Source organism: Cebus imitator, unplaced genomic scaffold, assembly GCF_001604975.1.
Source record: "Cebus imitator isolate Cc_AM_T3 unplaced genomic scaffold, Cebus_imitator-1.0 Scaffold68, whole genome shotgun sequence".
NCBI lineage: Eukaryota > Metazoa > Chordata > Mammalia > Primates > Cebidae > Cebus > Cebus imitator.
Genome location: NW_016107383.1, coordinates 6,260,353 through 6,284,782, shown reverse-complemented (window position 1 = coordinate 6,284,782; position 24,430 = coordinate 6,260,353). Strand labels below are relative to the sequence as shown.

The 24,430-nt window shown below is 37.1% G+C and overlaps 1 protein-coding gene across 4 annotated transcripts in view; it reads right to left on the bottom strand.

Moving 5' to 3' along the window:
- COL14A1 (collagen type XIV alpha 1 chain) overlaps positions 1-24,430 on the bottom strand; it is a 255,166-nt gene that overhangs the window by 161,293 nt on the left and 69,443 nt on the right. For all 4 annotated transcript variants that reach the window (XM_037739316.1, XM_017530706.2, XM_017530707.2 and 1 more), the window contains exons 6-14: positions 24,208-24,363; positions 23,204-23,323; positions 21,559-21,723; positions 17,066-17,227; positions 13,806-13,957; positions 12,558-12,687; positions 10,868-11,013; positions 7,902-8,031; positions 3,814-3,953 (exon numbers count right to left, since the gene is read on the bottom strand). In XM_037739316.1, coding sequence (XP_037595244.1) covers positions 3,814-3,953; positions 7,902-8,031; positions 10,868-11,013; positions 12,558-12,687; positions 13,806-13,957; positions 17,066-17,227; positions 21,559-21,723; positions 23,204-23,323; positions 24,208-24,363 — 1,301 coding nt within the window. The remainder of the gene's footprint in view (positions 1-3,813; positions 3,954-7,901; positions 8,032-10,867; positions 11,014-12,557; positions 12,688-13,805; positions 13,958-17,065; positions 17,228-21,558; positions 21,724-23,203; positions 23,324-24,207; positions 24,364-24,430) is intronic.

Here is a 24,430-nt window from a genome sequence, read left to right as displayed (position 1 = left end):
CACCATCACCATCATCACCATCACCATCATCACCACCATCATCACCACCATTGTCACCACCATCATCATCATCACCATCACCATCATCACGATCACCACCACCATCGTCACCACCATCATCATCACCATCATCACCACCATTGTCAACACCATCATCACCATCACCATCATCACCACCATCATCATCACCATCATCACCATCATTATCATAGTGTCATCATCATCATCATCATCAACATAGACATTTATTAAAATACGTGCTTCATTTTCCTTCCTTGGTCTCCAAAAAGTTGAGGCGAGGGGTAATGCAGAAAAGACAGAGGGAAGAAGAGGAGCGAGAGAAGGAAGATAAGAGAAGTAAAGCAGAAAAATACTGAGTGTAAAGCAAAAGCATTAATAATCAATTGCATGTTAGGTACTAAATAGATTTTAATTGAGACATTTTACAGTTCATTCCAGAATGTTTTTTGAGGATTTCTTAAAAACCCAGTTGTTACATTGTCTATAAATAGAAACTTAAATTCATAGAAATTAAAGCAAAATCCAATAGAAATATTCATCCTTAAAATTATATATTTTAAAATTAGGTAAAGTAATACTTTACTTTAATAAAAGATACATATCCAGCAAGCTCAAGTATCTATAGCATGGCTATGAATTAAGAAATGAGAAAACACACACACACACACACACACACACACACACACACACACACCCCAGTCAAAACAGGTGTTACAAAATCCATGCATGGCTTATGCTTATGCATTTTACTCAAATAAAATTTTCTGAAATCTTCATTCATAGTCCATTTTCTCATATTTTATGTTCAGTTTTACCAAACGTAACTTACCAGAAATAGCTAATTCTAGCAGCTTCCCCAGGATTGAAAAACACGACCAAAAAAACCCAAACATATGTTCTCAGCAAATATGTTGGTCTGGGGCAACACTTTGCAAAGACAAATAATAGAAAATAGTAGAAGAAGCTACAGCAGCTGCTACGGTCTGAAAGGTTGTGTCCCCCTACAGATTCATATGTTGGTACTTGATCTCCAATGCAGTAGTATTAAGAGATGGGGTCTTTGAGAGATGATTAGGTCATAAGGGACGAATGCCACTATTGGAGAGGCCCATGGGAGCTTGTCTGCCCCTTCCACCAAGTGAGGACATAGGTAGAAAGCTCCAACTATGAGGAATACACCTGCAAATTCAGATGCAGATGCCTTGATCTTAGACTTCTCAGCTTCCAGAACTGTGAACAATAAATTTCTGTTGTTGTTAAGTTTCCCAAGCTGGCACAGAGCCTCACTCCCGTAATTCCAGCACTTTGGGAAGCCAAGGCAGACGAATCACTGGAGACCAGGGGTTTGAGATCAGCCTGGGAAACTTGGCAAAACCTCATCTGTACAAAAATTAGCTAGGCACAGTGGTAGGCGCCTGTAGTCCCAGCTACTTGGGAGGCTGAGGTGGGAGGATCACCTGAGCCTGTGAAGTCAAGGATGCAGTGAGTCACGATCACACCACTGCATTCAACCTAGGTGACAGACACCCTGCCTCTAAATAAATAAATAAATAAAAGTTCCCCAGGAAAGGTATTTTGTTACAGAAAACCAAATGGACTGAGACAACAGCTATAATTTTTATTATATAATTATATTTATAAATATAACTGATATATAAGAAAGTTTGTTTTTGTTTCATTAAAAATTATTACCAAAGGGGGATGCTCTACAATGAACAAATATTTATTGGTGAATACAGTCATGTTATTTTGGTTGTTCAATGAGTCAACTCTTTTAAATTGGTAGGTTTTACATAAAAATAGAAATCACTGGTGTCTCTCCAAGAGTCTTAAGATCTGGCAGACCCTGCCTGGATTTCTATCCAGCAGGAATCAGTAGAAGCTGAGATTGGCTGTGTCTTGGATGCACACACTTCCCATCATAGCAGTCCCTAGTATCCCTATCATTGAAACTCATTGTCCATTATCACTTATCATTGGTCTTGCTTGTTGTCTTTATTTCAGCAGATAATTTCTTCTTTCTGCATTCATGTCCCCAAAATGGGAAGACAAAATACAGCCTAAGGGAGCAGTGGTTCATGTCCGTAATCCCAGCACTTTGGGAGGCCGAGGTGGGTGGATCGCCTGAGGTCAGGAGTTCGAGACCAGCCTGGGCAACATAGTGAAACCCCATCTCTACCAAAAATACAAAAATTATCTGGGCACAGTGAAGCACACCTGTAGTCCCAGCTACTCAGGAGGCTGAGGCAGGAGAATCACTTGAATCCAGGAAGCAGAGGTTGCTGTGAGCCAAGATTGTGCCATGGCACTCCAGCCTGAGTAACAGAATGAGACTGAATATCAAAGGATATTTATTCTAAGTTAGCCTCAAGAAAAACACATGGGAGTATTTCTTTGCAGGTGTTGTCTGCTTCTACAGATTTCATAGCTTGCTTCACTCATTTATAGTATCTGCCTCATCCTCCTACACAGCTGAATTTACAACCCTTGGGAAAGTAGTTTATGTATTACTGGTAACAAAGAGACACCTATAGCTTAGTGTTTTTTATTTCAATCTTTTTACTGCTCCAGGCTGCTATCTTCAAAAACAAAGCAACTCTTCCAATGATTCTTCAGAGTTATTTACTCTCAAGATTTACAAAGGTTTAATGAAGGATATTGAACATTATTTCTGTATGTTAGCAAATGTGTACTTACAGCCCGTCCATTACAGGATGCATTCTGTAAAATACTGCTAGGCTTTAATTTTAGAAAAAAGTTTGTCTCTGCATGTAAAAACACTTGCTTTATTTGGTCAGAAAATAGAAATGATTCAATCTAACAAATTTCCCTCTTTGTCTTAGCTTACTGGACCAAGATTAGGGAAAATAAAATAAAAATAACCTCACTATTTTGCTAAAACACATTTCCAAGGAAACGCTTTTTTGAAAGTATGAGTCACGGCGTCCAATAAACTGTATCTTCATGGGTTTTAACAAGTACCATTGTTTGAAAGTGCTTCTTAGACAAAACTTGAATTATTTATTTGTTAAATTTAGGCTTATCTAACTAGAGCCTTTCAGATACCAATTTACTTAAAAGGAGAAGGATGAACTAGACAACAGTGACTTTATTTCTAGTTCAATGCTTCCATGAACATACATCCTCCCCACCCCATTCCCTGTGGCAGACTGCATTTTCCAGGGACGGCCACATCACTGCATATCTTCTTCTCTGTATGCTCCTCCTATCCTGTGACTGACATGTCTCCCACCACAGGTGGGATCTGTGTTTCTCCCCACCTATAAATCTGGGCAAAGCTGGTGACATCTCATACCAAGGAGTGTGACAGAGGTGATATAAAGTGACTTCAGAGGCTGGGTCATTAATGGTGATACAGCTTCTACTTAGCACTCTCTCTCTCTCTTTGGACAAGTGTTATGGGACTCCTGAGCCAACTCCCCTGAAGCTGCATGCTGAAGGCATCATGTGAACAGGCGAATTAGAGATATGGAGGCCTGCTGCAGCTCCTGGCTGTTCCAGTCTCCCCAGACCAGGCACCAGATACATGAGTAAAGAAGCCATTGAGACGGCTCTGGCTCCAGCCACTATCTGGCTCTAACCTCACAGGGGAGCGCCTCTCCCTTCTCCAGGATAATTGCAATCCACACCCCAATTCCTGACCTACAGGAACTATGAGACAATAAATAATTACTATTATTTTAAGCCACTAGGCTTTGAGATGATTGGTTATGTAGCCATAAATAACTAGCACCCCACCACCTAAAAGATGTGTTATATTCCAGAACTTACCTCATTGATTTCAGTCCCATCTGCATTGTTGTATACGATTCGATAACCATTGATCTGTCTTGAAGTGGGGTCCCAGGTTATTCGAGCACTGTTAGAGCCAACATTGGAGATTCTCAGGTTTCTTGGTGGACTTAAAGCCACTTGGCAGTAAATGGAATAGAAAATAATTAAAATGTCAAATAACATACATGTAAAAAGGATCTTTTGACTTCCAGAAATCAAAGAAACTGCATCTTTGACTTCTAAACTATTTACATATGAAAAGTGTCATCCAGATAATAACTTGTAATAACACTGAAATAACCAGTGTATTGTCTCATGAAAATCAATAATGTTCTCTAATTAGCAAAGGAAAAAGTTTTCTTTGTAGAGAATAAATAGCAGTAATAAGTTACATATGGTTAGAGATAAATAATATTTAGGTAAAGTTTCTGTGCTTATCACTCAAGCCTGATATAAGTAAGAAATCTAATGGATTAAAAAAAATTAACTTGAAATAAAATTTTAGCTAGTCCACTCAATTACCATGTGACTCTGGCAAAGTCACTGTACTTCTCAGCTCCACAATTTTCCACATGTAAAATGATATGCTCATCTGCCATTTCCACATTGGTATCTGTTAGGCAACTCCAACTTAACCGGTCCAAATGGAATCACTGACTCTTGATACCTTTCCCTATTCCCTCCTCCCTCAATCTTCCCCTCCGAGCAAATGGAAACTCTATTGTTCCCACTGATCAGGTCAAGAACCTTGGAGCCATCTGTATTGCTCTTTCTCTCACAACCCACTTCTAACCCATCATCCAGATATGATCCCTTCCATATGTATCCAGAGCTGATCCCTTCTCTTCACCTCCGCTGCTACCATCTTAGTGGAAGCCACTATTCCCTCTGGGCTTGGATTTTTGCCACGGTCTCCCAGCCAATCTCCCAACTTCCATCTTCCTCCTACTATTAATATAATTATTCTTGAGCAAGCAGCCAGAGTGCTTCTTTTAAAATGTCAGCCAGGTAATTTCACTCCTCTGCACAAAACCTTCCAAATGGCTCCCAACTCCCTCAGTGTAAACCCACAGTTCTTAGAACAATCTTTTTTTTTTTTTTTTTTTTTTTTTGGTGAGACAGAGTCTTGCTCTGTCATCCAGGCTAGAGCGCAGTGACAAGATCTCAGCTTACTGCAACCTCTGCCTCCCAGGTTTAAGTGATCCTCATGCCTCAGCCCCCTGGGTAGCTGGGATTACAAGCATGTGTCACCACACCTTGCTAGTTTTTGTATTTTTGATAGAGACAGGGTTTCACCTTGTTGGTCAGGCTGAGCTTAAACTCTGAACCTCAGGTGATCTGCCTGCCTTGACCTCCCAAAGTGCTGGCGTTACCGGTGTGAGCAACTGCAGCCAGCCTAGAATGGTCTTTATGGCCCTACATGACTGGCCTGTTGCCATTTCGCTGTTCCCATATCCTACTACTCCATGCCTTTTCCATGCCACTAGCTGTGACTAGAACCTGCCATGCATTCTCATATGTAGGTCACTGCACTTGCCCTCTCTTTGCCTTCAAGGCTCTTCCCCAGATATTCTCATAGCTGGTTTCTTTGCCTCTTTCAGGTTTCTGACCACACGCCTTCTTGGTGAAGCTTTCTATGATCATCTTATGTAAAACAGCTCTTCCACCCCATTATACCTATCTCCTTCTTTGTGATCAATTATAAGGAGATCATTGAAATTTATAATTTGATAATTGATAATTTTGCTGTATTTTTTTCACTAGATATTTCTGATTTGCTGTCCCTCTCCCCCAGTATATTGGAATTTCAGGGGGTTAGATAATTTGGTTTCATTTTGTTCCCAGATCTACCCCAAATATAGCAAGTACTCAATAGACATTCATTGAATCAGTGGATAATTATTTGACCTGAATAAATCTACAGTGGCTTTGTGAGACAAATAACAATAAACATCTTACTATTGCTTTAAAATTAAAGAGGTATTGGTCTTTCTGCAGATTCCTAACAGTCAATACAGCTTTTTGAACCTCTTCAAGGACCCCCTTCTAATTAAAAAAATTAACAATTGTCCATAACTTTTGACAATTTCATGAGCTTTATACTATTTTACTATTATACTATTTTTAGTATATATTATACTATTATAGTATAAAGTATACTATATTATACTTTATACTATTTTACTATTTAGTATATATTATACTATTATAGTATAAAGTATACTATATTATACTTTATACTATTTTACTATTTATAGTAAAAATAATTAACATTTACTGAGTGTTTTCTATCAGTCTGACACAGAACATATGTTACTTTATTAAATTCTTATATTAGAATGCAAAGATAGAGTTTCAATTATCTCCTTATAATTGATCACAAAATTGAAGTAACTTGGCCAAGGTCCCAGTTAGTAGGAACAGAAGAGCATTAGAGTTTAACCTAGGCAATTGATTAACTGATTCCAAAGCCCATGATATTAACCAAGATGCTAATTTCTCCCTGTGTTTCCTTCTCTTGATCACACTCTCTCACCCCACTGACTCAGTGCTGATAGAGCCGGCAAAGCAAAAGACTTGAAGACAAATCATGACAATTACCAGCCACATACATGAAGCATGTTTCCTAACCTCAAAGCCCAGATCTTTCATTAATTCAATACATACTGATTCTTTGACAATAAAGATCTTATAGGAGTTAGTGACTCTCTTAATAATTAAAGTGATAGAGAGAAAGTGTAGAAAAGAAAAAAAAAGCAATATAACTAAGTAGTGTGCACATTTGGCTCTAAATTTTTCTGGAATTCCATTACATTTGGTAATATGATGGAATAATGTCTAATTTACTTAGTACATAAAAATGCCAGTCTCAAGAACAAGTATCTAGGATATCATTTTTTAGGACCTTTTTGCTCATGATGGGATGGAGTTGTACATATTTTTCATAAGTATAAAGAAGTGTACACTCTGAGTGAAAGAGAGATGAGCTGTTGGGGAAAGCTTCCCTTTCAAATGGTTAAGAGTCCCAGAATTTACTTTTGTGGTAGACGCTTTCTAGCATGATTCATTTCTTTTCTTTCTCTTTCTTGGGCTCTCCCAGAGTTTTGTTTGTTTCTTTGTTGTTTTAATTACACTGGTCTTTCTCTAAAGAGCAAGAACAACACAGCCTTGACTAACAAAGAATGGATATGTACAAACTTCTTTATCAATAAACTTCTATTTTGTTTCCCAAATAGAATCTTAAAAAGAAAGGCATTGTAGAATTGTGCAATTCATCTCCCTCCATTTCTAGGAGAAAAGTCACAAGCAAGACCCCAAGTCTCCCTGTACTTTCTTATGTTTCAAAAGATCATAAACAGAGCCATAATTTAATAATATGTGGTAAGTATTATTAGTATGCCATAGTCATATTTTATTTATCTCATATTTTTAAAATAAATACATACATTCCCCAAAAAGTATTAGGAATTCCCTATATTTAGCCAAAATTAGCCTTACTGATAAAATTTTTACTCAATTAAAAACAAATTACAGTAGTAATAGGCTCAGATAAAGATAGCAAAGATTTTTAGGAAAAAAGGTTTGTTAATTTCAAAGTGAGTGGAAAGCAAACATCTTCAGTAACAATGTGCTGAGTCTTTTCACATATACTACTGTATTTCATCTTAAATCAACTGCATGCTATAAGATTAGTGTTCCTCCTTTTATACAATCAAAAAAAGTTACATCACTCACCCATTGTCACCTGGCTAAAATATGAGTTGAGCTGAGATTCCCATCTCAGCTGCTATCTTGCAAAGTCTACGCTCTTCCCTCTATGTTCTGACCCGCATTTGAATTTAGACAAAGAAAGGCACAGGTGGAGTTATCTGGAGGATGCTAATCTTCAGTTCTAGCATCCATATCATTCATAATAATATAAGATATAAGAAACACATTTCCTTGTCCTAAATAGAATATGAGATTTTTAAAATGACAATTAGCTTTTAAGAGGTTTCAACCTAAACTAGTAGTTCCAATTCAGAATCCCAACATTCATGTAGGCTTTTACTACAACATCTCATCTGAATGGCTGGGCTGCTCACGTGTTGTTTCTTGTCCCGTAACAGGATCGCTGGCCTCTTCTCCAAACATGGCATAAACTGTGACTGTGTATTCTGTATTGGGCAACAACCCACTCAATTCAATATCCGTGTGGGTCTCTCCAATTTTCATCTGAAAAGAACACATGTTGTTAGATCATTTGCCAATGCATATTATTAATGCTGATCAGTGTGGATCTGAACAAAGGTGAGACTTCATGGGATAAGACTTTAGTCTCCTCACAACCCCTTCATCAAACAGGCTTCAGTCATAATTTTCAAATTGTCCCATGTCATTTTATATTAGGAACAGATATTATGGAACCATATAAGTCGAAAAGTACCATGTGAGCTGTGAGGATAACTCTTTACATCTGGACAAACGGCAACTGCAGCCAGAATAACAATGTTGAGTATATGCTCCCCAGGAGAGGGTGGGTGGGATTGAATCAGAAATGCTCTCTAGAGACTGTGAGCTCCAGGCCAGTGTGCTGGAGGCAAGGCCAAGTGGGCATCTTTCACTGTTTGGCTAATTCTAACCAGTGCTCTGGCCAGATGCCCAGTTTTTGCTTCAAACTCAATGAAGCTGGGCCAGTTTTGTGGCCCCATTCAACAAGGGAATCCATGCCGTTGAATTGCAAGTTACTTCCAGTATTCAGAAGGGATCAACTCACCCTGACACCCAACTTGGCAATTTGCTGTTTTGATTCTTGAACACCTTTTCTGACCCTTGGATTCAGTCAAACTAGCCAACATTCTCAGTTGTGTAACAATAGAGTGAGAGGACAGTTTTATGTTTTGGAAGAAAAAAAAAATCTACAGGCACAAGACTGCCACTGTTAATCATCAAGTTAAAATTTTGAATTTTGAACTATCTCAACATGTATAACATAAACATACAGAAAATAATATAATACACACCAATGTACCCATTACTCAAACTGGATAAATATCAAATTTTTGTCATATTAACTTCAGATTTTATTTTTTTTAAAACTAATACATTCAGATAAAACAAAAGGTCTTTCTCATTCTTTCTGTTCACCACTTACACCCTGAGGTTGACGTGTATCTTACTGCTGCATTTTTGTAGTTCTGTATGTGTACAGACATATCTATTAACAATATATGATCCTGTATGTTTAAAAATGCACATAATGGAACCATATCAACACAATTTTTTTCTGTGTTAATATGTTTTGAGATTTATCCATGTTGATATACAAGGACAGAGTTGACATCATGAATTCCTTTATGGTATTCTTTTCTATAAATATACCACTACTTTCCATCCCTCTATTAAGAGGCATGTTAGTTGTTTGCAATGTTTTATTTCAACCAAGTGCCTGCACTGAAAAATGCTTGCAAGATGTTTCCCTACGATACATTTCCAAAAAATAGTATATATCTTTAACAGGATGAACTATTTCAAAATATCCTCCAAAGCAGCTGTACCACCAGCAGTTACAGGAGTGACTGTCTTCCTGTGTGATTATGAATACACAGTATTATAAGACTTTAACATTTTTTTGCTAATTTACTGATTATAAACTATTTCTTTAATTTTTTTCCTCTTTCATAGAGAGGCTGACCATCTTCTCAGCACCATTTGTAAATCTCTCTTTTGTCAAAATAATTTAGATCGACTTTAAATTCAAATAGGCAAAAACCATCTAAGCCTTGGAAATAAGAAGACGCACATCACCAATACTCTGTTCTTGATACTCAGATTCACCATATTTTCACCCTAAAGATTTCAGTCATCAGGGACAGGCTGTATGCAATTTTAGACAATCAAGTTTTCTGAACTGCTTTGCTTATTAACCCCACCTGCCTGGTCAATACACATCCTTTTCATTACTTAAATGTCTGCATTGTCGCTACTGTCCCCTACATGTTAAGAATAAGGACTAAAATATTTGAAAGTCATTCGAAGGTCAAAGCTTCATCATTTAAAATGGAATAAATTTTAAAAATTTGCATCGATGAGGTATATTTATCTACCACTCAAATTAGTAGGGAAAAACTTAATTCAGTGTATATGGAAAAAACAGTCATTTATGCACCGCATGTAGCAAAATATATAACATTTCTCTAGAGCCATTTGGCAATACTGAGCATAAACCTAATAATTTGCCTACCCCCCTGAAAAACAAACTCTATTTCTAGGAATTTTTTTTTTTTTTTTTTGAGTTTCGCTCTTGTTACCCAGGCTGGAGTGCAATGGCGCGATCTCGGCTCACCGCAACCTCCGCCTCCTGGGTTCANCTTGTTACCCAGGCTGGAGTGCAATGGCGCGATCTCGGCTCACCGCAACCTCCGCCTCCTGGGTTCAGGCAATTCTCCTGCCTCAACCTCCTGAGTAGCTGGGATTATAGGCATGCGCCACCATGCCCAGATAATGTTTTGTACATTTAGTAGAGACGGGGTTTCACCGTGTTGACCAGGATGGTCTCGATCTCTTGACCTCGTGATCCACCCGCCTCGGCCTCCCAAAGTGCTGGGATTACAGGCTTGAGCCACCGCGCCCGGCTATTTCTAGGAATTTATCCTAGGGAAATAATCAAACAATTATGCAAAGATGTATTTTAGGTATATTCACAAAAGCATTATTTATATAGCAAGCTATCTAAATGTCCATGGTTTAACAGGATTAAACATGACCTGTTCAAACCAACATAGTAGAATACTATGGGTGTATACAATGACTTTGTAAAATATTCTTTAATGACATGGAAAAAGATTCACAATAAATAAAATGAAAACAGTAGGCTACAAAACCATTTCCATTTGTTGCATTAAAAATGCATTGACAAAGACTTAACTAAAGGTTAACAATGGCTATCTCTCGGTGGTGGGATTACAAGTGATGTTTTTTCTTTTTGCTAATCTGATTTTTCTAAATTTTATACATTAAATTTTTACAATAAAATTTTATTCTAGGACTGTAGTAGGTAGCAGGTGGTTACCTCTTTTTCATCCCCAGCCAGACCCTCTGTTAGAGGAGCATAAAGAATCAGGTAACCCGAGGCTCCAGGCACGGCATCCCATCTGACTCGCATGCTGTTCTCAGTCACATCATACAGTAGAAGGTCGGAAGCCATGGGTAAAGCAACTGCAAGAGATGTTTTTAAAATTGTTCAGCCGCTTACATATGTGTCTTTGAGAAAAATGAAATTATCAAGAAATAAGATTGGCCATATTTGAGGGGAAGGGAGAAAGGGATTAAGAATAAATTGCAAGTTCCTGGGTTAAACGATGCTGATGAAAACACAGGAAACATTGTTGTTTTCAAATATGATTCTAGATCCTCCATAATGTGGCCCTACCTACTCTTCTAACCACAATGTCAAGTTTAGGACTTTACTGACATTTGCAGCTCCTTGTACACACATCTATGGAACTGCTTACAGCCCTTCATTGCACTAATCTGTTTGCATGTCTTTGGTTTGCATCCCCATCCCCTACTACACTAAAACATTTTTTTCATTCATTCATTCATTCATTTTGAGATCTATTCTTTTTCTCTCATCCAGGCTGGAGTGCAGTGGTGCAATCTTGGCTGCAACCTCTACCTCCTGGGCTCAAGCAATCCTCCCACCTCAGCCTTACAAGTAGCTGGGACCACAGCTGTGAGCCACCATGCCCAGCTAATTTTTGTATTCTTTATAGAGACTGGGTTTCACCATGTTGCCAGGCTCACTAAAACATCCTTGCAAATAGGGATTGTCACTAAAATATTTCTCCAAAGTAAGGGCATTAACACTCATCTGACAGATTGTTGCTAGGGATAAATTCAACAAAGTATAAAGAGTGATAATCACAGTGCCTAATGCATTGTGATTAGTCTTGACAGACTAATATACCCAGTAGTGATATGGTGTATGCTAATACAATATTGATATAAGTAGAGGGCATTTGGTAAATATGGTATATCATAATCTAATGAGACAAAATCATTTATTTTTGACTTAAAACTATTTACCAAGTTAACTCAATCTGATAGAAGACTGTTATTGTTCTATCAGAGGCAGGTTTTTTAGAGCAATTTTGCATAGTGCCTCACATGTAATAGGAACTCAGTTAAAGTTAGAAATGATTACAAAATGTTTGATCTTTTTTAAAAATATTATCTGTTCTCACGATTCTGTGTGTACGCACATGCGTGTATGTTATGTGTATATGTTGTTGTGTGAATTATTATGATCCTACTCAGGGAGGGAATTATTAGTATTCAGAAGCTTGTTTTACCTACAGCGATATGAACCATAAAGATAGGAACATAATTTCCTTGTCATTCTACTGGGCAGGAGAGCTATGGAGTTTTTTCTCTACTTCTACTCACACATTTCAGCACAGTTCTTGGTTCATAATAGGCATTTACTAAATACTTATTTAATAAATGAATGAATTTTTTGTACTCCTCACCACTGAGATTGCTTTTAAGCCTATCAGAGATTTATAACATCTTTTTCAAGATGTAGCATCTGCAAGACTACAGCTCCAGCATGGACCGGTACCACCTATAGCATGACAAATGTCTTCTACGAATGTGATTCAGGATGGCTATCGCCACGACCTGAGCAGAATTTCAATGCAAGAAAGGCTGCCTAAGCAGCGCTCCACAAAGTTAGAAGTGGGGTAGAATTAAATACGTACGTGTAGTTTCAGTTCCCCGTAGGCCTTCACTAGCAGTGTGGGCATATATTGCAAAGACTGCTATCTGATATTCAGTTAGAGACATCAAGCTTTTCAACACCGTGGAAGATACACTTCCATCTACCACCACCTGTTTAAAGGACAGTTTGAGTAATGAGTATGAAATATCTTATACACAGAATTGAAATCAAAAAGTGAAAATCTGCCTAGTAAGGACATTTCATTGAATACTTTCTTGCTTGTGTCACATCCTCCTTTCCACTGTAGCAGTCAACTATCTCCGAATTCCTACATGAAGTGATGTGCCTTTTATGGACTCTGTCCAGAAGTCCCTTATTAGTTCACATCTAATAGAAATAATTGTGTCAATGCCAGGCTAATTATTATCCTATTCACATTCACTTAATAACAGTAAACGTGATATTTTTCCATAAAGCTTTGGGAAGCACTTAAAAGATTTATTAGTCATGAAAAATAAAAGAATCATTGGAAACGGTCAGATTTTTTTTTTGATCCAAATGATTTAAGACTCCACAAGCTACTTCTCTAACACTTAAAAAATATCATAAATCCTACCATAATACAGAACATTGTGAAATATGCTGAGGTCAATCAGAGGTTAGAATAACAAAAAGAAAGGGGAATTTCATCATGTTTTAACACATTCCCTGTGAATTGTGGTATCAAAGGTAAGAAATGAGAAGGATCCAATCATGTGGCAAGAGGTGTTCTCGCCTATGTTGGCCAAGCCGTAAAAAATGCTGGCCACAGCTGCTTTATTATGGCTTTTCCATTGCACTAATCCCTATAAATGTCCAGCAAACTCCAAGCCTTGGAGGACTAGTGCATTACATGACCACATAATTTGGAATGTACAGACTTCACTATGACAGAAAGCTCAGACCACTTCCAAGTAGAAAGAATGCACAAATAGCAAAAGGGGTCCTGGCCAGATAATTAGCTACTGATAAGTTTTAACTTTAGAACTTATTAACTTTAAGAAGAAAAATAAGTTGTATTAGAAATTCATACCTGACCAGTTCTGAGTGTTATTTGGAGACATGAGAGAAGATGTAATTGCTACAACTCAGAGATGTGGGAGAACAATGTGAACAAGTGGAAATGTATTTCAGTCAAATTATTTAAAATGTCTGTGACAGAATAATCTTATATTTCTGCCTGTTCTCACTACTGTAGAAGACCTGAGAGAATGAAAAGAATGGCTTAAAAATGCTGTCTCCTTATTACCTCGTCTGGTTTTCCACCCCTGGTAGGATAATACACAACTCTGTATTTTTCCACATTTCCTGGGGCGTGAGTCCAGTTAACCATAAAGCTTCTGGCAGTGACTTCAGAAGTAATCAACTCTGTAGGCGGCCCAATGATGGCATGGGCTGAGGCTAAATTAAAGAAACACATCAAATAAACCTCTTACCCAAAGTTATTTCTTACAAATCTAAGACATCCCATTAGACAGAAATAAATATGGATTTTATGCTGCCTGTAAGATTTTTCTCTTTAGATAAGTTGATTCAGTTATCCATTTGTTCATTCAAGCATTTAAATGTCTATTAGGTGCCAGGTAGCATGCTAAGCTCTGAGGATACCAAACTTAAATAAGACAGTTCTTGACTCCAGAGAACTTTCTTAAATTGAGGTCATTGTTGTGAATGATAAAAACAAATATTAGCTAAGCATGTGTGTATTGAAAGGTGCCCTTCAGAGTCTTTAGAAGTTTCATCTCATTTACTTCTCCCAGGTTCCTATTATGGTTCACTCTTTGTATGTGCGAAAACCAAGACACAGTGAAGTTAGCTAACCTGAGCAAGGTCTCACAGTTAGTATCAGAGTTGACATTGATATCTGGGCTTGACACAAGAGTCTGTATTTTTAAGCATCAGAGAAGATAGCCTCTGTACTAAAAATTTTAATTCAACAAGTGACTAATATCTAAAAATTAAAAAAACAAAAAAAGAAAAAGCAACTAACGTATACTAAACACCCACTATGAGCTAGCACTATGTAAGCATTGTGTGTATGTGGGTTACACGTGTTAAAGCAAATGATTCTATAAAAATTCAGGACAGCCGGGCGCGGTGGCTCACGCCTGTAATCCCAGCACTTTGGGAGGCCGAGGCGGGTGGATCACGAGGTCAAGAGATCGAGACCATCCTGGTCAACATGGTGAAACCCCGTCTCTACTAAAAATACAAAAAATTAGCTGGGCATGGTGGCGTGTGCCTGTAATCCCAGCTACTCAGGAGGCTGAGGCAGGAGAATTGCCTGAACCCAGGAGGCAGAGGTTGCGGTGAGCCGAGATTGCGCCATTGCACTCCAGCCTGGGTAAGAAGAGCGAAACTCTGCCTCAAAAAAAATAAAAAAAATTAAAAAATAAAAAAAAATAAAAATTCAGGACATGCAAAATCTAAGTGGGGGCAAGGGAATACAATATGTAAATAATAATAAAGAGGTTAAACTTTAAAATTTCTCACCCTTTAAGGGCACTTACTTAAGGGACTTTAATAATCTCAATTTTTTAAATACTGTTTTGAACACTAACTATGGTCGGGAACTTCATTACATGCTGTATCATCAGCCACATGTAGAGTATTTTGGAAAAGCTGAGCTCTGAAGCAGCCTGACTTTGAAGCTCAGAGAAATGTATTCAGGATCTTACTGCTTGGATGCCCCGCCCAGCCCCAAGAGATCTAGCCTGGGGAAGGGAGAATAATGACAGAGAGAAGGACATGCGGCCAGAAGGAACCATTTCACGCTGGTTCCAACAGAGGCAGCCAATAAAACCAGACTCTTAAAAGAAGACTTGGATACTACTCTCTTCTCAGATTACATTTCTATAAGTCAAGCGTAACTTGCAGACCAATGATATTGTGAGGGGCAAGGGCTAAAAATCCATGATGCTCCCAGAAAGAGAAGAGCTGTGCTTTATTCCTTTTGCTGAGTATAACTCTGGAAATTATATACAGGACAAACATAAGAAGACACTGAAAATGGGAGAGAAGAAGGTCAGTGAGTGCAGAACTACAGGACTCAGTAGCTCCCAGTGGTGAGTTCCTCTTCTTTTTACTAATATATCCCAGACATGGAGCTAAAGTGTCTGGCAACCTAGAAACACCAAGAGATACAGACTACAAATCACTCACAAAATCTCCCCCCTCTAGCAAAGGACCAGGAAATGGCCAGCCTACCAAGATTGAAACTTTTAAAACATTTTTGGCAATAACTGTTCTACTGCAGACAAACACCACAGAAAAAAAAAAAACATGGCCACACTTTCACCCATGCCAGCAAAGGCCTAGTGGGAAGCCAAAATTTCCTCCTTTCTTGGCTGTAACAGGGTGCCCTAATATCCACCCCAACCCCCTCATGCCAGCCAGGGTGGTGTGAGAGGTCAAGTAGAGAAGAGATATTCATCCCCAACAGATGGTAATGAATCTTTTCCCCTACAATCCTATCTATGATATCAAGGGAGACCCCATGAAGAGCCTGCCTGGACCCCCAACTCTACCTGGAAGTAATGAGGCACCTCTCCCCCTTCACTCTCCGATGGTGTCAGAGGAGACCTAGCAGTGAGCCAGGACTTTCACCACTGTCCAGGAGCAAGGAAGCCACTCTTAATGAAAACTAAAGTAAACATGCAACTGGGATATGATCCAGCCATTGTACTACTGGGCATTATCCCAGAGAAATGAAAACTTATGTTTGCACAAGAACTTCTACATGATCATTCACAGCAGCTTGATTCATGATCACCAAAGGCTGAAAGCAACCCAGGTGTCCTTCAATGTGTGAATGGTTAAACAAACTGTGGCACATCCTTACCATGGAATCTGACACTCAATTAAAAAGAAAGAGCTATTGACATGTGCAACAATTTGGATCAATTTCCAGGGAATTCTCCTGCATAAAAAAAGCCAGTCCCCAAAGGTTACATACCACATAACTCCATTCACGTAATATTTTTGAAATGAAAAATATTCGAGATGGAGTGGTAGTTTTCAGTGATTAGAGAGTGGGAGAGAGATATAAGTGAGGGTGACGATAAAAGGGAACAGGAGTGATCCTTGTGATGGAATGTGCTGTATCTTGCCCGTATCAGTGACAAGTATCCTGCTCGTGGTGATGTAATATAGTTTTATAAGTTTTTACCATTAGGGGAAACTAGTAAAAAGCATACAATCTTTCTATGTATTATTTCTTACAAACTGTATTTGAATGCATAATTATCTTAAAATTAAAAGTTTAATTTTTTTTAAAGTATCTAAATGTAACATTATGGAGAAAATTATCTTGTGGTTAAAGAGTCCCTCCTTCAACCCCACAAAACCTGCTAATGTGCTCCCTTTTCCACTCTGACGACTCAGGTCATAGGAGAATAAGGGGTCTTCAGAAAGCCAACATGAAAAATGAAAAGAATTTTCCCAATTCACGATCGACTTGTGCACAGTAATACTGACATCCACAGGACTGCTCTCTGTCACTCATTTTACCTTTAATTTCTCTGTCCTGTTCTTCCACTCTAGAGCAGACGGTCCTCGTCAGGCTCTCCACAACTGTGTGCATCAGGTCAAATTCAGCAACATTGTACACATGAGTGCTGTCTGGTTCAGAGGCGATCTCCTGCAGTTCATTCACATCCGCGTTTTTCACCCCTTACACAAAAGACAACAGGAGGATGGTGACCTTTATGCCCCCTTGGAAAGAGTGACTGCAATAGGCCTAAACTGACCCGGTCAATCTTCACTGCAGTCAAAGCATCATCTGCTACTTGTATGTATGTGTGTGTGTGTGTGTATATATATGTATACATATATATATATACACACACACTAAATATATATATATAATATTTAAATTATATTTAAATACAATTATATTGAAAATTTTATATATTTAAAAATATAAAATTATAGTATATAATCATATTATATATTAATATATAACATTTAAAGATATAAAATTTTCTTTAAAATGTACACACATAAAAACAGATGTAATGAAAAAATATAGCTAAGTCTTATGTCTATTATATAACATAAAACAATAGCCCTGATTTTAACAAATTATTCATATAGAATGAAAATAAGCAAAAAAAGGGAACAGTGAGCATATGTACCACTGACAAGATGAAAGCGATTATGTTCTTATCTCCTGATGAATGACACTTGGGACCCCCCCACATCTGAAAGGCTGCTTCAGTCACCCTCCCCACTTCTGGTGGACTTGCAGTCTTAAATTTGGTTAAAAGCATCTGCCGCTTTCAAGAGAAACATTTCACGTCAGATTGCTTTTTATGAAAAAGTCAGTTGCAGAATCATTTTTAAATTAGATATAAATTTTACTCAATACATCTTAATAGGGAGATGACTTCATAAAACTAACTTCTGTTTTGCATGAATACTGCAGAAGCAATAGTATTTAAAACAGCATCCTACACTATCAAAGCTTCAGGTTTAAGTTTCTGTAAAATAAGTTTACTGAAATTGAGAAACGTTGCTAGAACAAATATACATGAATGTGTGTGTATATGTGTATATATATATATGTGTGTGTATATATATATACACACACACATATATATATATACACATACACACACACATTTGAAATTATGATTATATAGCATTATGCCAAAGAGAAATCTAGGGAAAATTATTTTTTCATATACTCAAATACAATTGGCTTTCTAGTAACCACTGCAATTTTACTAATGCAAATAGAAAATTTCTGGACCTTCCACAGTATCTACTGAATTCCATGACTATAGGTCAAGCACAAAGCTGGGTGTCTGCAATACAGCAGAGGCTAGAGTAGGACAAAAACTAGTATAAACACGAACCTTTAAAAAAGAGTGTGCTCGCTGTGCCCCCAAGCACCATATTAAGTGGTTTCCATATAATAACACCTTTAATCCTCACAACCAAACCTATGGGTTTGGAACTACTGTTCCTCTAAATGTACTGCCTCTCAGAAGACTGCACATTAAAATAAGTAAACATTTACCAACAATGTTGGAGATAGAAAAGGAGAGGTATGAAGTGAAGTTTTATGGGTGTGATGATAGATTTCCCTTCCCCAAGTTTCATCAAACAAGGAGGATTTCTTTATAATCCTCGTCGTTTCCATCATCAGAGGGTATTAAAAGGAGGTACCATAGAAGCAAGGAAGAGAAATTGCCTAGGGCAACATGAATTACTTCTTAGATGACTGGCTCTGCCAATTAATTTATCTTTCAACCCCAACATATTGAGTAACAAAGCATTAGTTGTCTCTGAACTATTTGCTTTAGGAGGTTGCAGGATAATAAATACTGATTTCCAGATAATTTTCAGAGAAGTCTAAATCACATCTGGATGAATTTACTTAAAGTTTTGTTTAAAAACTCACCTATTCATCATTAACAAGAGCAGAAAGTGGAGAATAAACACATAAATTAATCCTCCATTAGTTTAAGTCTTTTACAGAGATTTCCTTTATTGGACAAAAGGATAGGAAAATAAATCTCTCCGATGGTTCTTTCCTGAAGGACTTAAACAATTGCTTCTAAAATGTACATCTGAATTAATATAACATTGAGTGCATGTTGAAGCAGTGGTTTTGTGCCAACAATGTTTTCCTGTGATATACAGTTGAAACCAACAAGTTTGGACTTATAAAGGAATATTCTGGGATATTTAGACCCAAATTTGCCTCTCCCTCACCTTTCCAAATAAAATAGTTTGACTGTTAACAATTACACAGAAAAGAGAGGAAATCGTCATCATGACTTTGGAGGAATTTGTTTTGTAAGGATTTCGCCTTGTTCATCTTTGCACCTCAACAGCCTCCAAAATGCCTGATGCACAGTATGTAAGCAAATAATTCTTGAATTAAGCATTCTCTAAGCCACATTGTCAGTAGCAAATCTAAAACAGAGTCTGAAGATTTTTTTTTTTTTCATTGATAACTCTAAAAGATGTCCTGTTAAATTCCAGGGTAAGAAATGTTCCTGCCAAGCAAATTTAACTCAACTCCTAAGACCAACTTCACATTCATCTTTAGGAGTGAAGTTACCATATAGTTAAACTCATTTATTGCCCATTTAAATTCCAGGGGTGTGCTGGTAAATGTGGTAAATATTTAACAGCCAGCTTTCTGCCCTGATTTGTAGCGTTTGTCACTTTTTGTAGAATAAATACCCTACCATAGCTTATTCCAAACTACCAATATGAGGTCACAGGATTCAGACTTGGGAAGAGATGTGCACAGTTGGCTCTTGCAAACTGGTATGAGCTGACTACAGCACGCCACTGAGCTATGACACCTACCTCCCCCACACCACGCACACATGCACATAAAATAACAAGGTTGTAATTCACCAAAACAAAGTTCGAACATAATACATTTTTTTATTTTTTCCCTGGATTTCTTTTGTTCTTTCTTCTGTAAAGGAAAAACGTAGCAGTAATGGCTGTATTACTATAGGATAATATACTTCACTTACTTGAATAATAACATATTTCTCTCATATGTATCTTTCATGAACATTTTTATTTTTACTACTAAGTGTAATAATGCTATCTTAGAAATTCTTTAGAGCACTAAATTATTAAATAGCCATTTATTGGATGCTTTTTAAGTGTCAAGCACTGGGATAGGGGATTAGGATGAAAAAGGGAAGAAGATTCAATATGAACCTCTGGGAACTCACTGCTTAGAGATGCTGTAGCATCCCTGCAAAAGAAACAGGAGGGAACACCATAGTATCCACAGCTTCTGCAGCTGTTCTGATGCTGTACTTGGCTACATACTAGCAGGAAACAAGTTCTGAAAAAATAATCCAAAACATCCTCTGATGAAAAAAATATATATAAATAGGAAAACTTTTTAGGATGTTTCTCTAAGGGAGGGAAACTTACCAATTTAAAGGAGATATTTCCGTGGGCTTACCAATAGCTCAGTCCTGGAGAATGATTTTAAGGTACAGATCTGGGCATGGTTTTAAAACACATATTCCATGGCCCCTTCTCCCTGGATAGTTCCATTTCATAGGAGTAGAATAGTACCCTGAAATATGTATTTTTTATGCCAACACCCACTATAACTGGGTCTGTAACACCAGGGTAGAGAGTACTCTGCTTTGATAGAATTATCTCATGGAAAGTTCACAAAAGAAAAACGCACCCTATTCTTGATAAATGCAGAAAGATAAATGCATTTGATTTGGGCTAAAGACTGATCACAAATAAAATAATTAAATATGTAAAACATAATAAAAGGGACCGTTCATGATAACCAATTTCAAATGTCTTCAGAGCCCTGCTAAGGAATTTGCTGTTATATTTTGGTTTGTATTTCAGTGTTGCTTGGGAATCAGGCATTTTCTCCGCTGAGAAAGTTTGTTGTTCTCTACTAAATAGAAGACCTTCTCATTGCCAAAGAAAATGTTAACATTTTAATCAACGGCAAAGTTGCATCATCTAAATATTTTGTATTCTGGATATGTGATATGTATATGTTTTACCACACAAAAAGGATACCTTATAAAGGGTTAGTTTCAGATAAGAACTACTGCAAATCTTGAACTTTGTGTCTTTTCTAAGTTGCTGCAGGTTCCTAATTCCTTGAAAATGATAAATTGGATTCTTCCTGTACTATCTGGAAAGAGATAGCTATAAAGTGACCTTTAAGAGAAAGTGGTGACTTATTAAACAGTAACAAACATGTACCTGACCTTTGCATGCCACTTTATGCATTTTGCAACATTTTATATATCACACCTCACTTAGAAATCCTCATACCATGGGATACATGACAGCTAGCATCATTCCCATTTTAAATGTAAGGAAGCTGGGCTCAGATCACAGGGCTGGTTGACAAGGGCCAAAACTCAAAAGTGCTCAGGTCTCCTGGCTTTCGCTGAAGTGCATTTCACATCACATATTGTTTTAAATGGTTGTGGGTCCATTCTCTTTGTTGAAACAAGACTATAAAGAATACATACCTATGGCAAACAGTTCTACACCAGACTCACGAAGGTTTCTAGATGGTGGAATAATGTCATCTTGGGATTTTCCATCTGTGATTAAAATGCCAATTTTGGATACTCCAGTCCTGGATCCTGCTTCTGGTTTGAAGCTATTTTCAAAAATGTAGTTCAAAGCAAGACCTTCGAGAAAACAAGGAAAAATAAACACCAACCATCTCTAATAAAAAGTCTCTTAATTCTCCAAAAGACAACCACAAGATGGGTAACTTATTGAGTCACAGGAGTTTTTATGACATGTGAATCTCCATTTTTTTTTAACAAACTTGTCCTTCACAGATTCAGTGAGAAACTAAAATCCACTGGAATAAAGGTAATGAAAATAATTAACTACTGCATTCTTTCAGAAACTAGCATTTATAAAGAACACTGAATTCATGGCCAATGGGTGATAATAGATCTTGTGGTGTGTACAAGCATATCTGAACCTTCAACATTTAGGATGAAGCAAGAATACTCATACAGTAGTGTGTTATCATTAGGTTTTCAATCTTGTTTGCGATATTCTAAAGAATGAAAAAATCCCTCTCTTTGTTTTTTTAGGAGTAGAAGGGACAAATCTAAAGTCATTAATCGTACTCCTGCCTTTTGAGTATGACACTTTCCACCCAGAAAAAAATAAGGAATGGTGCAATATTGTTACAGGATTTGTGTTTAATAAATTGTTTGCTACATTAACAAAAATTCCACCAGATTTTGCCTCAATTTGGCAAAGCAATGATTAGGATTCTACTGATTTACCTAAAATTCAATAATAGCATCTACATTGCTTTATCTGAGCATCTATAATACATACCTGTGGTAGGCAATACAGGTTGAATATCCAGTATTCAAAATCCTTGAGACCGGAATTATTTTGGATTTCAGGTATTTTGGGATTTGGGAATATTTGCATTGTATTTTCTGGTTGAGCATCCCAAATCTAAAAATTCAAAACCTGAAATGCTTCGATTAGCATTTTTTTTTAAGCATCATGTTGGCACTCAAACATTTTGGATTTTCAGATTTGGGATGCTCAGCCTGCAGCATGTCCCAAGGTTAAAATCTGTACAAACCCCTTGTGATTGTGCCATAATGAATATAATGTTAATATTCTTATATTTATCATTCATCAAAAATACTGGTCAGCCAAATATCCATATTATTATTAACGGAGAGGATCCTGACTTTTCAAAAAATTATTTCATGCTATTTTCATAATAACTAATGATTGTAGAATATGGGCATAGAAAACACCTTCTTTGAAAATAAGAAGAAATTTGACATTTGTTTTTATTTAAATACACGGTGGAGGATGGCAGGAGGAGAAAAGTGGTGAAGAGATTAGCTGGCAAAGGTTAGACAGCTACTCCACTCTGTTGGTCTCAGGGTTTGCTTCATTCTCTGCTAGCCCCACCAAGCCCTTCCTGGGACATTGTAGTCACAGGGTAAAAGGAATGAGATACATAGCTTTTTACTCAATGCTGCGTTTGGAAAAACAGACATCAAAGAATCCTAAGTGCTAGTTTCATTAAAACATAACTCATACAAAATGGGAAAATGAGGTAATACAATTATTGTTCAATAAGATATGTTGTTATAACATGGATTAAACAAAACATACCTGTTAGTGTATTTCCTCCTTTATATGGGAGGTTTCGGACCGCTTCAATCACCTCATCTTTTGTGTTAAATGCATTCAAGTGCCATTCTATTCTGGGGTCACCACTATACTGTGCAAGACCTGGAAAAAAGGATTAGGACACTCACCAGGAATAATGGATTATGCAAAAATCTAGTGGGCTACTCAAGAAACTAGAATGATGAAAGGCCTCATCTTTGCAACATTTTTTGCTTGGGGGAAGGCTATATATTTTCAAAAAGACTTGCTGAGTAAGATCAATTAAAGGAATCAAGTTAGACATACATGGGGGTTGTCTAACTTGATTCCTTTAATTGATCTTACTCAGCAAGTCTTTTTGAGGGATTGTACATCTTTTCTAGCCATTTATAAATGAGCACCCAACTAGATACCTGGCATTTAAAGCAAAAAAACCTGATTATGTTTGTAGATAAAAGGTCTAGATCTATTTGTTGTTTATTCTCAAAGGAGTGATTTTTCTTGATGGCTATTTAAAAGTTAAACTAGGAGACTTTAATAAAGATTTATTATTTTTATTATGTGTAATATTGCTCAAAGATTTACAACTTTTTTTGCTTCTTCTGGGCTAGAAATAATTTGGTAAAGATTATCTTGTACTATAAAATGATTGCCAATTTTCTTAATTCAACATTTTCCTAGATTTAGCTTTTTTTTTTAATTAAAACTGCTATGCAATAAATTCTTAAACCAGCTGTAACTTTTAAAGTGTTATGATGATGATTATTATTAACCAGGAAGACCTTGACTTTTCAGAAAATTAAAATATGTTCAATAATTGAATGACAGTGTCATAGCAAAAATTAGAAGGAACAAATATTTACTGATCCAAACGTGTGCTTTTGGGACCATGGGTATCCTGCAATTCTGAAAGTCACTTTGATAAGGAGTTTTTAAAATTTCTTAAAGCATTTCCCAGCAGTTTTGCACTGACAACTGACTGCTACTGCTAATAATAGAAATTATACCAATTCGTGTTTTCTCTGAGCCCACATCAAATGCTGTAACCAGGTTTTCCAAGAAAAGCCGAACCAGTCTGAAGTTGAATCTTCCAATGCTCCATGAACCATCGACCAGTATTACAATGTCAGCAATCGCAGGAGTTTGACAGACAAATTTCACTTCTGCAAAGCACACACCAGAAAAGCGCATGTGTTACTGTCAGAACTTCAAAAAGAGTGAGTCCATCCT